The sequence below is a fragment of the Lacerta agilis genome, chromosome 1 (assembly GCF_009819535.1).
Source record: "Lacerta agilis isolate rLacAgi1 chromosome 1, rLacAgi1.pri, whole genome shotgun sequence".
Taxonomy (NCBI): domain Eukaryota; kingdom Metazoa; phylum Chordata; class Lepidosauria; order Squamata; family Lacertidae; genus Lacerta; species Lacerta agilis.
This window is the reverse complement of record NC_046312.1, coordinates 91669255-91684180: the sequence shown is the minus strand read 5'-3', so window position 1 is coordinate 91684180 and position 14926 is coordinate 91669255. Positions and strand designations below refer to the sequence as shown.

The window sequence follows — 14926 nt, the reverse complement described above, 5'->3', positions numbered from 1 at the left end:
CCTTATAACTATGAATAGACAATAAATTTGATTCTTTTCTCTCTCTTAAATAGCACCCTTCCAAGTCCCCCACAAATGTGTGTCACTGCAGGAAATAAGTCCTTTTGTGTTTGTCGTGTTTTGTCCTTTCCCAAATTGTCCTCTCGCTCTCTTTTTTAAATTGTTCCTCTTTTCTTTTCTTTTGCTTTGTATGGTTATTCTTTGTCTTCCCTGGCGATCAGGTTAATAATAATAATAATAATAATAATAATAATAATATAATTATAATAATAATAATAATATTAAGCATCAAAAAACGAAAAAACGAAAACAAAATAAACCCGACAAGGTCTGTGCTCTCCTGGCGGGCTCACTCGCTGTCCTCTTTGTCTTGCACGGTAGTGGTGGAATGATTGTAGAGTCCCTGCGCCATGAGGTGCAGCGCCAGGCCGTTCTTGATGCCCGTGGCCTTCTTGATCTTGGCGCGCTTGTTCTGGAACCAGATCTTGATCTGCGACTCGTTGAGGCTGAGTTCCTGCGCCAAAGTCTGCCGCCTCTGCTCGGTGATGTAGCGGTTCGCCTGGAACTCCGCCTTGAGTCTCTGCAGCTGCTCCGCCGTGAAAGCGGTGCGAGGCCGCTTGTCCTCCTTCTCGTTCTTCTTCTTCTTCAGCTTCCTCGTGCGGGGACCTACAAAAGGCGCGGGGGGGTGAGGGATGGAGGAGGGAGGGAGAGAGAGAAAATCACACACACACACACACAAAGGGGGAGGAGGAGGGGGTGAGGGGCACGAGAGAGAAAAGGGGACAGCAGTTGCCAGGTCAGAAGCGTTCCCAAAACACACACACATAAGCAACACACATAAGGGGGAGTCTGCCACATGGGAGCAACGCCGGGCGTTCCGGAAAATGGGGAGACTCTGTTTTGAAGGAAAGGGGGACGCCTCCTTTCCCCTTTCCAAAAGGGACATCCGGCAACCGTGATGGATTGGGGGGGGGGTGTCAGAACTGATCCGCTTGGATTCCCCCCAACCCACATCCCCACATATATCCTACGTCTTTTCCTCCACTGCTTAAAACGTGGGTGCATTTCTCCCCCACCCCATCCCACATCCTTCAGGACGCCTGTTTCCACTACCACCACCACCCCGGCGCTTTTCAAAACAGTCTAGGCCCTTCTTCGTCCCAAGTTCTGTGCGAGTACATAGAAGAGCAGCATCGGTCACTTTTAGCTGGCACGAAGGAGAAGACGCCAAGGAAGAAAGGCGAGAGGGGCGAGATAGAAGCGAAGAAACAAAGAGAGGGGGGCAGAAAATCCAAAGGGAAACGTTTGTCAGGATAGGTATTGGTCAGGCACAGGGATGTTTCTGCTGGCTTTTCCCCGGCTGGCCCCAAGCTCAATTGTTTGATCGCACCAGATCTCAAGCAGTTTTCTATTGATCACCATCTATCTGTCTATCCATCTATCTATATCTATGGATAGACAGTTTGAGAAAGAGACTGAGAGGTAGATCAATCAGCTAATTTGGATTTATCAAGTCTTATGCAGCTGGAATCACGCACACATTTCTAATACACACAAAATATACGTATGGGAGGGGCGGTCTTTTGGCCCTCTTCCTCTTAAAAACTCTCATCTCTTAAAGGCAAAGCGTCTTAACTTTACAGCAAACACTTTGCAAGTGGGGGAGAAGTCTGACAAATTACTTATGAGCTTCAGCAAAAAGTAAAAAGTACAGTATCAGAAAGTTTTTTTAAAAAAAAAAAAAAAACCCCCAACAACAAATACATACACACAGCTTCCTCAGCAGATGGCTGCGCTAGGGAAGCGGGCTCCTGACTTATGGGCCTTCGCTGCAGTTTATATTCATTTAGGAAAGCGCGGGGTTCCTGGATTTGTTTTGTTTTCTTAAAAGCGCACAGATCAAACATACAGCATTTCCGGCGCTGCTAGAGTTAAATGGTACGTGTTAGAGGTAACACCCCAGGAAACCTTTCCCAACGTCATTCAACCTCAACATACATGTTTGCTACAAGGACACGTTTGAAATAACGCAACCAGAAAGTTCCCGCTGAATTGTAAGGATAAATAAGCATCGAGGTAAACAGATTTAAAGACTGGAACCAAAACAAGCACTGCAAGCGGTTTACGAAGCGGGTTCTGTTGCTGCTGGGGCTGGGCCTAACGGTAGCACTAGCAAACACGAAGAGTAATAGCGCAGGCCTCACCCTGTCTACTCGAGAGCAAGTCATACCGAATTTTATTACGCCCCATTAATTTCGGCAGGATCAGCTTCGGAGCAGAAGCTTCTCAGGCGGCGCTGGAGGATCTTATGCGCCGGTACAACACCGGATTTTAAATCTGTTTTGATCCGCAGCGGGACCCAGACTTTCCTCCTCCAAATCAAACCAAGTCGTCCCTCAACAAAGCAAGCCTGGGAAGTTGTATGTGTGTGTGTTTAATTTATATTTAATATTTTAATTTTGAAATTCATTATTTTCTTTAAAAAAAACACACAGACAACACCAGGCAATAAATTTAGGCAAGGCTCTCGGATTATAAATACCTATTTCAATGTGTGCTCAGCTGTAGACTCTTAATTCTTTCCTCTCACAGACATAAAATAAATTTCTTATTTTGGGAAACTAAGCAATCCCTATTGCAAGCTGGCCCAAAGGCCTTATTGCAGAACGACTAGATAATATTAGGCTACTACTACTACTACTACTGATGATGATGATGATGATGATAATAACAATAATAAGGGAAAATAAATTGCGCTCATTTTTTGAAGCCTGGCGCTGCCGCCGCAAAAGGATATTCTGCAAACACAAACACGCAATGCCAGACAAACCCTCATCTCCTACAATGACTGGGGGAACATTTCACTGAAACCGCTGGTCTCCACTCCACCAAAACCCCTCCAATAAAAGGCGCGGATAAATATATTTCCAAGTGGAAGGCGTTCCTACACTATATTTCACTGAGAGATCTGGCCCAGACGGTGCCCTCACATTCAAAATGCACCTCTCTTTAAACCAACGAACACGCGCGCAAGGCTGCTTCCTCGAAGTCCGAACGTTTCCGCTTAGAAGCCCTACCAAGCAATTTAATATCAACACATCTTGGCCTCGCAGGACTCCAAAACTAGACCCATAGCCTTGGTGGAGCCCTCGGAAATTAAGGCAAGTTGTTCTGCACCCCTCCCGTTTCTAAACAAGCGCTCTCTCTCTATCTGTGTTAAGGGAAATGGGTGGGAAACTTTTTTAAAAAAATTGCAGAAGTGGGGGGACAGAGAGACTGGAGGAAGTGGATCGTTCCCTTAAATAGAATTCGAGCACTTTAGGCATCAGCCAAGGACTCCGAAGCAGTGTGTCCCGAATAAGTACTGGAATAAATCTAGACATATCCTTGTTCAAGTCGTTGTCATTCAGACCGGACATCATCTTTCCAAAGCCGTCTTGTTTTTGCTTTGTTGGGAAATGTATCAAATACAAATTATTTTAGGGAAGGAATATATTCATACGTGGGTAAGATCCCCCTCTTCAAAGCAATTTATATCGTGAAGGGGATTCAAAAAGAGCACCTTAAAACGCCATTTTTAAAATTACGCAAACGCGAAGATTTTTAAAATAGGATACAAAATGGAAATTTAGCCTTCTTCCAAAGATCGCCAACTTTGGGGCCAGTCTCTTGAACGTGAGGAAAACCTTCTCCTGTCAGCAGGCCGCAAAAGTAGCTCTGAGAAGCCTGGCTGCTTTCAAAATCAGGCTTAAAAATATATAGATGAGAGAGAGAGAGAGAGAGAGAGAGAGAGAGAGAGAGAGAGAGACGGCTGAATAAACTACAGAAAAGGATTAAACAGAACCGGCTGAATAAAAATCTCAAGATATTTCCCCAGTCCCCTCATTTACGGAAAATAACAACAGCCAGAAGAAATTTACTAGCGGCGAAAAAGCTCTTTTGAGGGCTGAGATTTTTGGCCGGGGGGGTGGATGATCGCTCCTCGGATCTCTCTGTTCAGTGGGGAGCAGATTCTAAACGCGCCGTTTCCAAGAAGCGGTCAGGTCTCGGGTGAGAAAGCGAGAGGAGGTGGGGGCAACTACCAGTCTCAAGAGATCAACACCCCCTATTTCACATCCAGGGAAAGGTGGGCTAATAGGAGGGCTTGGTGGGGGGGGGGCCTAACCGGTTTCTGAGAGGGCCCACCGTCATGAGCCGCCGCTGCAGCCTCTCTCAAGGAGAGGCCCGTCCTGGCCTCCCTAGGGAGCCAGGGCGCTGTATTTCCTGGGTGCTGCTGCCGGTGGTGGTGGGGAGCCTTCCTATCAAAACACACTTTGCAAGGCAGCGGCCCTGGGAAAGCAGTAATAAAATCATTGCAGTTGGCCGCGGAAGGTAGAGCTGACAGCTCAATCACTCAATCAATCCGTTTAGTCAATCAAAGTGGCTTTTCTGAGTTCCAAGGAAGCGGGGATGTGTCAATAGCGGCGTGATCGAGATGGCTGGCGCTGATAGCGGAGGATTGATCAGTCGCCGGCAGAAAGGAGTTCATAAAGAGCCCCGACCCGGGGCTGGTGAGGTTGGGGGCGGCGGGAGAGAGGGATGGATGAAGTGGGGCGAAAAAAGCGACCTGGTAGCGCACCCGGCCGGAGCTCCTTCGCCACCAGCCTCCCACCGTCCAGCTCCGCAGCCTGCCTTTCTCTCTCGGTATTGGAAGTTGACAGGAGAGCAAAGGCGAGCGGTCGCCCTTTTCGGGCGCTTTCGCGGGCGCTGACCCTAAGCGGCTCCCTCGCTCGACTCCTTCGCCCTTACGGGTTGGAGGGGCTGATTCAGAAAGACAGGAACCCCCCCCCCGGCTCTTTTCTCTCCCTCTCCTCTCGTAACTCTTATTCCCACACCTCCTTTCCCGGAAGGATTTAAACCCACCCCTGGAAACCGAAGATTCCGCAACCACCGAGCGGGATTGAGGATTCTGGGTTGTTGTTGTTTTTTACTGGGTTGGGGATGTGGGGGGCTAGTTGGGGGAAGACACCTTTATTCTCACTGCGGCATCTGGGGCGGGAGGGAGAACCGGCTGCTGGGAAGCGCGAAATGCCGGCCACGGGATGGGAATTGCTCCCCTCCCCGGTCTGGAAGACGGGAATGGAAAAATGGAGGCCTAGGGGGCCTAGATTCTTGTGCTCCGCTGCCGGGAGGCCTCCGCGGGTTTCCCAAGAAAGTCCTTTCCTTTTCTATTCTCTCTCTCTCTTTCTCTGTCCCTCTCACACACTTCCTCTTTCTTTTTTCTCCCCCCGCCAGTGCCAGTTCCTTCAAAAACGCATCCTTCACACGGCAACACTTGTCTCCTCCACTCCTCAATTGCTCAGCAGCGAAGGTTTTTCAACGACAACAAAAGCACTGAGTGTCTGCAGCTACGTCCCACACCGAAATCACTAATTTTCTCCCAGCCATAGATATATCTGGGGGGGGGGGAGTTTTAGAAAGTATACTATGGTTCCCCCCCCTTCCTAACTACAGAAAGAAAGAGAGAGGCACCCCACCCACCCTTTAAGGCCTGAAAAGAAAAGAGAGAGAGAAAGAAAGACGGCAGCGTGGGCCCTCCAATCTTTCCGGATTCTGCCTCCACTAAAGACACTTCCACAAACCTCCCAGCCCAGGTTGCTGACATCCCCCGGGGGCATTTCGGTCGCAGCTCCTCCACAAGCTGCTTCGGGCCGAGGGGGAAATCATCAAGCAGTCTCTGCCCCCCCCTCTTTTGCAGCCTAAGACTGCAGTCTCCCAAGGGCAAGGCTGGCCGGGGAGGCGCAAAAGAGGCTCTTGAATACCAGAAGCCCCGCAAACCTCGGAGTGGGGCACCCTAAGAAAATGCAGGGTTCGGGGGCGGGCGAGGGAGGGGAAACGCCGACTCAGCTCCACAAAACCCCTAAGTACTCTCAAGCCGCCACCTCCCACCTACTTAATCCAGCGCAGTTTGGGATCCCTAGGCGCACTCTGCGCCTCAAGTCTTGGCGCACCGTCAGGGTGGCCGGTTTAGGGGCTTGGCTTCCTGGGTTCGGTGGGATGGTTAACGCTCCCCGTAGGATTACACTCATATAACAGAGAGATAGATATATATAGAAATGGCAGGTGTATATATAAGACAGGGGGGAAGGAGGCAACGCTGAAGGCACGGAAGAGGATTCTTACCCGAGGATGGTCTGTCTGAATACCTAGTGCAGTAAACCCAGGCAGGCCAAACCAGCGGCTGTTGAGAATCGCTCTTGGCAACAGCTCCTCCATTATTGGAGCCCATGAGCAGGATGGCGGGGTTGGCGTGCTCCCCATACTTCGCCGGGTTAGTTCCACTCCCTTCCGAGCAGGAGGAGGAGGAGGAGGAAGAGGAAGAGGAGGAGGAGGAGGAGGAGATGGGGGGCTTGGCCGTCCCTAGCGCTGCGGCCGCCGCGGCGGGGCTGGCTTTGGAGGAGCTGTCGGGGCTCCCGTGCGACTCCGCGCTAAGGTTGGGGGGCCTGCCGAGCAGAGGGTTGACATTTTCTCTACCTGAGCTGGCCGCGCGGTCAAGGTCCCTGTCCCGGCCGCCGCCCACGCCGCCGCCGGCGCCACCTCCTCCTCCTCCGGCCGCAGTCCCGGCCAGGAGCAAGAGCTGCTCTTTCTTGCAGCCAAAGTCCGGCCTCAGGATGTTGTCGATGAAAAAGTTGGTGGTGCGGTGCTGTTGCTGTTGCTGTTGCTGTTGTTGTTGTTGCTGCTGCTGAGGAGGCGGCGGCGGCCGCTGCTGCTGCGGAGGCGGAGGCGCCTGATGCTGCTGCTGCGGGAGATGGTGCTGGTGGTGCGGAGGGTGGTGGTGGTGGTGCGGGTGGAGAGGCAGTGACACGAGGCACGGCGCGGCCGGGGACAGGGGAGCGTGGCTGCCGGGAGACAGCGGCACGCTCTCGCCATCGCTGCCGCTGGCGCCGGGGCTGCTGCTGCTGGGGCGGCTGCCGGGAGTCGGAGCAGAGTCTCGCAGACTTTTACAGTCCGTCTGCTCTTCCATAGTCAGCTGCCAGCTCCGCAGATGGGCGTCTTGGCTCTTCTTCCACTTCTTCACTCGAGGTCCCCCCCTCCACTTACCACCACCACCACGCCTCACTATTCCGGGCGGTGGCAGAGTAGTTGGGTCCTCGCTGCTGCTGCTGCTGCTGCTGTTGCTGTTGTTGCTGCTGTTGTTCTTGGAAAGATGGGTAAAATGCAAAATAAAATCCACTTGTTGGCTCGCAGAGGAATCTAGAGAGAGATATCCACAGGCTCAGACATTTGGAGCGATTCGCGCTTTTGGGGCAGTTGTTTTATATTTCCTCTCTCTCTTTCTCTCTCTCTCTCACCCTCCCTCTCTCTCTCACCCCTCTTCCGAAAGAGAGAGGGGGGTGAGAGAGAGAGAGAGACCAAAACAAAACCAGCCCCCCCAAAGCCCTCCCCTCCCCCCAAGTCTTCTCACAATCTACCCATCTTTCTCCGAGCGCCGCAGCTTTGGGGTTTCCCCAAATGTCAGAGTCCGCTTTGCCCACGGATCAGCCTTGGCAGATGCTTTAATCGCCCGCTCGCACGTGCATCTTTTCCTCCCACCTTTCCTTCCCCCACTTCTCCTTTTTAAAAAAAAAAGGGAAAAAGAAAGCAAAAATCTCTGACAGCTCCGATCTTGCAACAAACTCTCCTTAAAAAATCTCTCAGCCACACTTTTTTTTTCATTCCGACCGGAAGCACGTGAGGATGGCCCGCACGTGGAAAGAGCCAATGAGCAGCCCGGGAATTCTGTGACGCCCCTGACGTCGGCCAATGAGCTGCATTGGAACTTTGCAGTTACATTATCCAAGGGGCTGGCTGATTCAGAGCGAACGAGAGAGAGAGAGAGAGAGAGAGAGAGAGAGAGAGATTTCTACAGCGCATCCTTTCTAGAGTCTGCTTCTCCTTCCCTTTTCCCTCCTGCCCAGGACTTTTCATTTACTTATGTTTCTCAAAAAGCAAATATCCAAATCAACCCCACAAATAACGTGTTGAAACTCCACAAGATGATTGTGTGTGTATCTTCTGAGGTTCGCAAAAGAAATTCGGAATGAAATCTTTCCTGTGTTTGTTTGTTTGTTTGTTTTTATTTCTAAAGAGTAGGATGCTAAACTCTTTATAGAATGGTTTTCTAAATTCGAAACAAAACAAAACAAAACACGTTTATGGGGTGGATGTGTATTCTGAGTATGACTAGTAACCTAAATAATTATGAAATCTCTGTTCCAATCCAAACAGATTTTTCAGTACTCTGTGTATGTTTACGGTGGTAGTTATGGTTTGTGTCCGCTGTTTTTTGTTTTAAACTTTAAAAAAGGACATAGAAGAGTTTTGTCAAAAAGACGATGCAGGGAGTTTCTAAAAGACTAAAAGCGCTAGACCCAACACTTTCCAGATTCATTGATTTAAATAGGAAAGTGGCTGCGCAATCCTGAGCATAGGTCGACTCAGGAATAGGTCAGTGGAATTTTTTCTTGGTTTGTGTGTGGATAGGATTGCAGACTTAGGTACATGCTCCCCTCTCACTTTTTTTAAAACAACAACAACACCCAAACCAAACAGGATGGTTAAACGCTGACTTTTGGGCAGGCACGCTTGTCAATTCCAGGGAACATTTATCAATATTTATTTCTTGCAGATAATTCTATCAGCGTGCATAAGCCCCCATAATGTCTTCACTCATTAACAGGTGTCATTTAAAAGAACAGGAAAATAGTTGGAGAGCTGAATGTCGGTTTAAAGGATAGTGTATTCAATCTTAGCCTAACCTGCGAACGTGCAGGTACAAAAGCGGCCAATTTATCAGCTGGTTCGTTTACACGATAGTGACGGGCCAATGTTACACACACACTTGATATGAAAGAACATTGAAAAACAAATCATCCTCATAAAAACTAATAGCAATAATCCAAACTGGCTTCCTTTAGTTTATTCGCACACTGAGATTTTCATTTTTTTGCAGACAAAACAGGATTGGTCTGTTGTTGCTTTTCGTTTGCACCACGTTGCCCTCTAATATAATGTTATCCTTGCTTTAATCATTTTTGCATGGATCATTTATTGTCTGCAACGCATTCTTCTCTCTCTCTCTCTCTCTCTCACGCACACACGCTTCCACTTCCTGGTCAAAACATAACACTGTTATGAAATATTAAAACAGCGTTTTTAATGGAGAGGAGCTGAGAAGGATTCACTAGGTCCCCGTGGTGGCGATTTATGAGGCCACATGCTTTACCTTTCAGTGACTCCGCGTCAATTCCAGGTGTTCATAAACATTCTGAGGCTGCAGGTGGAAAGGCCTGAAAACCTGTTCACAGAATAGAAAGGAGAAAGAATCACGTGACTTGATTGTTATTTTTCTCTCATCCCTCCCCCCTCACTTTAATTCTCCCTCTTTATTTTTGAGATTGATTTGCAATGGACGCATCCTATAATTTCAATTCTCTTTCTCTCTCTGTGTGTGTGCATGTATATATGTAGTGTATACAGGATATGTGTGCATGTAGGTACACGTACTTGTGCAAGTAGGTTTATTTTAAACAAAAATTAAAAACTCCAAAATCACTGAAAGGAGGAGATCCCCCCCCCTCCGGAAGGAACTCCAAGAAAGAGTAACTGTTTCTTAATAATTGGATTAGAGTATTCTACAGCGCAACGACTTTAAATCGCGGTTATTCGAGAAAGATCCGCGAGAAGGCCCATTTTTAAAGCAACTTCAAGCATATGTATATGTATATGTACACACACACACATACATATATACGTTACAACCTGGCAGAGGAGACTTGACGCAAGCCCACAAAAACTCCCAACATTAAATTAGCCACATCTCGCTATTCCCAGATCTCCTCGGACTTAGCCAACCCCCTCCCCATTTCCCTAAATTTGGGTTTTATTTATATTTTAGTGCGCCAAAGGAGGGGGGAGGACAAAAAATTGAAATCTTTATCCCAAAAGCGAGCGTGGGTACTTAATTAAATTCTAATTAGGACACTATCAATATCCCATTTAGCTGCGTAGCCTTTGTGCGCCTCAGTCCCTTTCAGAGTCGTAAATGGGGGCCCGCCGCCTTATCTCGCCTGCAAAGAGACGCCTTGAGAAGGGCTGCGAAAGATAATTTATAGGTTTTAATTACTCTTCATTCCGCCTGATCAGCTTGGCGTTCATCAGAAGACGGCGAATAAAACCTGGTCAAAAAGCACTGTCACTATTCCCTGGCACGGCGCTTAATCAAAGTAAGCAGGGCCCCTATTACACGCTGCGCGCCTCTCCACGTAATTTCCCAGCTGCTGATAAAGCTGGTTGAATAATGCTGCAGTCCTTCGGAGACACCATTTACAGAAATGACTTTATTGACGGCTTAACGTCGGTAATTCATTTTACCTTTCATGGAGTGGGAGCCCGGATTTGTTACAGTAATGGGATGATAAATGCGCTGGCGGACCCATAGCTTTGATTAGGCACTGGAATACACACGCGCGCGCGCGTTCAAACGCGCGCCATCCCGAAATGGGCCAAAACCGGGCAGCGAGAGAACTTGCCAAACCAGCCCCGACCTGCCACTAGGAAGGATGGCAGGCTGGCTAGATGGATGGATGGTAGAAAGGAAGGGAGGGAGGGAGGGAGGGAGGGAGGGAGGGAGGGAGGAAGGAGCCTCCGCTTACCTGCATAGCTCTAGGGGTTTGCTGAAACTCCTCCGATCCTTCCTGGAGGGAGGAGGAGGAGGAGGGTCGTCCTGGAGAATTCAGGGGTTCTCCTTCTTGTGCAGGCATCTGCTGGGTTTGGGTTTGGTGGGTGGCCAAATGAAGGAAGGAGGAGATTCCGAGGAGGGGTGGGGTGCGGGAAACTAACGATTGCAACTTTTTATGGCTGCTCCTCTGACACTCTCGAACACAGAGCTCTTGTGAGTTAACGAAGATAAGCCCACCTACTCCATCCCGTCAAGTTGGAAAGGAACAACAACTACCACGACCATCACAAAAGCCTGCACCCCCGCTTTGAATTTTGGATGGCTCCTTATTCGTGGCCCCAGTCTGTACGTGTATATATATATAATATATATATTATATAATATATAATATAATATATATATATATATATAAAATCGCCAAACACAAGAGAAATTGGAGGTGGTGGTGACTGTTATCCTCCCAGTTCCAGAGGCTTGCATGGTATTTTGAGCAGTACATTGATCAGTATTTTTTTTTTTTTGTCCCAAGATAGAAAAATCAGACTAAAAGAACACTGCTCTTTCGATCTATATCTATCTAGCTATCTATGGTGCATTCATGAAAATAAGAATTTCAGTGGGGTTGTTTTTTCCTTCTTTTGCCCTCTGCTTCCTCCTTCCCCCCCTCCGTTTTCTTTAAATTAACCACGAGTTCTTAATGGAAAATAAGTCTGCTGCAACCAAAATAAGCCGAAAATAAAAATTACGAAAACGTGGCAAGCTTTGAATTTTTAAGCTTTAATAATAATATTTTTTTTAAAAAAAGCAGCAGGGGAGAGTGTGGATAAAAAAACAAAACAGAGAGGGGGGGCTAGAGTTTGTTTTTTCGATGTATATTTTATGTGATTCCTTCGGCCTGCACAGGCTTGCATAGATTTCTACGGCAAGGCAACGCCAGATTGCCAGATTTTTAAAAAGATAGCCCTTCTCCGCTGCACACGTGTGTGTACCCTGCGCCTCTCGCCAGGCTGGCCTTCGCCGTTTCCGTTTAGGAAGTATATATCGCCGCCTTTAATATACACGCTGATAATCCTATTTCTAGGGCCAGATCAGATCTCATTGGGGCCTTTGGTGAAGGGCATAAATGAGTTGTTGCAATACAATAGATTTCATCCTTCCTACAGGGACTGGCTGACCAGAGGTTTTGTTAAAAGTGAATGCGAATAGATTTCTCCTACAAGTGCGGCATTATTATTATGAGCGGGAAGGTCAGGCTATACATTCCGGGTCCCCAAAGCCTATAGACACGGAGAAATGCAGGGGGATCCCACGTCATTGTACCTGACAATCTTCTCAATAGGCTAATTCAATTAGCGCTCGGGGGATTCAGTCTTCATTGCAAAGGCAGAAGAAAGAGAGGGCGATGGGGGGGGGGGGAGGAGGCAGCCGTGGCCAGATCAACTTTTCGGGGGACCAACTGTGTGGACCATCGGCGGATTAATTGCAAGACTCGGACCCGCGTGGAATTAAGACTGTTGCAATTCGGATTGTATGATGTCTGGTTCCAACACAAACATACACGGATCTCTCTCTCTCTCTCTCTCTCTCTCTCTCTCTCTCTCTCTCTCTCTCTCTCGTCCCAGTCCCTATCCAGTCTTCCTCGGCACCTATTTTGTTATGAGCAGTTAATTCTCCCGTTCCCGAAGTTATATGTGGGAACAGGAAGTATCACCAGGAATAATGATTTGAAACGAACAGTGAATTCAAAACACGTTTTAAGGAGGACTCTATAAACAAGGCATGTGTGTATGCGTGCGCGCGCGCGCGCCTCTCTCTCTCTCTCTCTCTCTCTCTCTTTCACACACACACACACACACACACAGCCCTCACCCTCTCATAGGACCGAAGGCGATGAGGGCAAGATTCAGGGAATGATTACTGATTTTCCGCCCAACAACACAAGGAAGGTGGAGTTTCAATGGAAAGGGAGGCGTGCGTGTATGTGTGCAATTTTTATTTTTATTTAATAAACAATAACATCTTTCCACCGTCTTTTCTCAGTGAGGTGAATTACAGAGCCCCATTCCGTGTGTGTGTGTGTGTGTGTGTGTGTGTGTGTGTGTGTGTGTTTTAGAAAGAGGGGAGAGAGGGAGAGAGATGCCCCCCTCCCTCCCTCCCTCCCTCCCTTTCTCTCCCTACCTCTGTCCGGAAGCAGGCAGAGCCACCTGAGTGAGCTACCTCACCGCCGGCACAGGAAATGTTTCTTCCTCTCCCAGGTCCCCAGCAGGGAGGGCGTCCGAGGCGGCCAAGGCGACATCCTCCTCTCCAGAGCCGACCCGACCCTCTCTCAGTAGCATTCCGCAGCCAGGCGTCCTTCCCCACCCACCCCGCACCCACCCCGACAATCTGGTTTAAGTTACTGGCGGGAGTGGGGAGGAACGCCGGGATGTTGGGGGGGGGGCGGCAGCGGCTGAAGAAAGGTTTGCACAGGCAGGTCCCGGAGCTGCTCCGCTCCTAACCGTGGCGGCCAAAGACTTCCTCTCCTCCCCCCCTCTCCCCACTCTTCAAACTCACCACCACCCCTGATCATTGGGGAGGAGTGCCCATCCATCCCGGCGAGTGTGTGTGTGTGTGTGTGTGTGTGTGTAGGAGTTCGCAAATAGAATCCTAACGGTGCCTGAGCATCAGGATAAGTGTGTGGGATCCTGGTCCAAAATGGTGATGGGTTGGGGGAGGCCAGTCAGAGCACCCGTCAGAATTAGAATCCCCCACCCTGCCCTCTTTTTTATTTTGCTCACTGGCTTTTGTCTTCGTACTGGAGGGTGTTGATTAGATGTGGAAGCTTTGATCATTGTAGTGCCTTATTGTGTGGGGGGGGGGAGAAGCTACAGATGAGTGCTCCTCTCTCTCTCTCTCTCTCTCTCTCTCTCTCTCTCTCTCTCCCCCTCCGAAATGGAAGGGTTGCCTAGAGTTTAATAATGGGCGAGGATTACCTTTGCAATGACTTGTTTCTATGTGACAGGAGCAGAAGGTGCCCTCCTCCTCCTCCTCCTCCCCTTGGAGTCCGGGGATGATGATGATGGTGATAATTAATAATAATAATACTTTTGTAGCTTACAGCTCGGCGTGGGGTTGTTGCAAGTTCCATGCGTTTCAACCATCAGGAATACAGGGCTTCCACACACACTCTCACCCCCCCCCCTTTTTCCTGGTGAGGCCAGCAGGGGAGAGGGGAAAGCCTCCCAGATGCATGTGGGGTGAGGTGGGCAGGCAGAGCAGGCATGTGTCAGGTTGGCAGAATTTTGATTGACGGATTGATGGATACACACACACACACACACACACACACACACCCATAGCACTTTTATGACGGCAGATGCGCTGCGTCTATCTTGGTGCATGAAATGAGTCCGTCTCCTTGCGACTCCCCGTCCACGAGCACCGATACGTATCTCTCGACAGGATAGAGATGCGCTCGGAAACTTCGTCGGCAGCCACAAAAATAAATGCGACAGGGAGTAGGAAACGAAAGTGGCTGGCATGTTATCGGTCCTCACTTATGATCTGGGCAACGGCAGAAAGATAATAAGCAGAAATCACAGGAGCCTAACAAGCAACCTTGCGCCCCCTTACTTACACGCCGATGCTCTGAAACAATCGGGGGTGTTGGTACACCTAATTTATTGAGGGGAATCAGTCAATAAATCCGTACAGCTGGATAAAATGGAGACGTCCGTCTAGGGACGCGTTCCCCTAGCCCAAACTACAGCAACAGCAGCAACAACAACACGAGATGTGTCTTGGCTTGTAATTTAAGACCAAATATGAACATGTATATATCCACCAGGCTGTCTGTCTGTCTTGATAAAGAGAGCGGGGAGGCAGAAAGTCATAAAGGTATTAGTGCCCATGAATGCAATTGACACATTGATACAGAATAGAAGGGAATCAGTAGTGAATATGAGCGGATAATATTGCCCACCTTAGACTGACGGATATGACACCCCCCTCATTATATAATAAATCTATTTACTAGGTGGAAAACCTCCATACCTTCGCAGAGAGAGGGGGGGGGGGGAGAGAGAGATCTGTCCTGTAGGAATATATTTTTGTGTATCTAGTGAGCGATGGAGAGAGATATAAAATGCGCATATTAGAGGGATGTATTGTGAGAGATAAATATATATATATATATACTTTTGTATGCCAGCCTTTTCCTCCCTCCCTCCTTTCTGAAGGTCTCAAGTT

The 14926-nt window shown here is 48.8% G+C and overlaps 1 protein-coding gene across 4 annotated transcripts; it reads right to left on the bottom strand.

Annotated features, from left to right (window-relative positions):
• Positions 1–278: 278 nt before the first annotated feature.
• Positions 279–13090, bottom strand: EN1 (engrailed homeobox 1). 4 transcript variants are annotated; one of them, XM_033163654.1, is made up of 5 exons: positions 10674–11042; positions 9245–9316; positions 7588–7589; positions 6163–7157; positions 279–666 (listed from the first exon to the last, which is right to left on the bottom strand). In XM_033163654.1, the coding sequence occupies exons 4-5, from the start codon at positions 7001–7003 to the stop codon at positions 350–352; spliced, it is 1158 nt and encodes a 385-aa protein (XP_033019545.1). In that variant the 5' UTR covers positions 7004–7157; positions 7588–7589; positions 9245–9316; positions 10674–11042; the 3' UTR covers positions 279–349. The 4 variants fall into 4 exon arrangements, with proteins under 4 accessions (XP_033019545.1, XP_033019555.1, XP_033019561.1 ...); XM_033163664.1 differs by lacking the exons at positions 7588–7589; positions 10674–11042 and adding an exon at positions 12878–13090 and having other exon boundaries at positions 6163–7151; XM_033163670.1 differs by lacking the exons at positions 7588–7589; positions 10674–11042 and adding an exon at positions 12922–13090 and having other exon boundaries at positions 6163–7151.
• Between the last annotated feature and the right edge of the window lie 1836 nt (positions 13091–14926).

Coding starts and splice junctions, on each gene's coding strand:
- EN1 (XM_033163664.1), bottom strand. CDS start 7,003: ATGGAAGAGCAGACGGACTGTAAAAGTCTGCGAGACTCTGCTCCGACT. Junction 667..6,162: donor TTCAGACAGACCATCCTCGG/GTAAGAATCCTC, acceptor CGCCTTTTGTAG/GTCCCCGCACGAGGAAGCTG.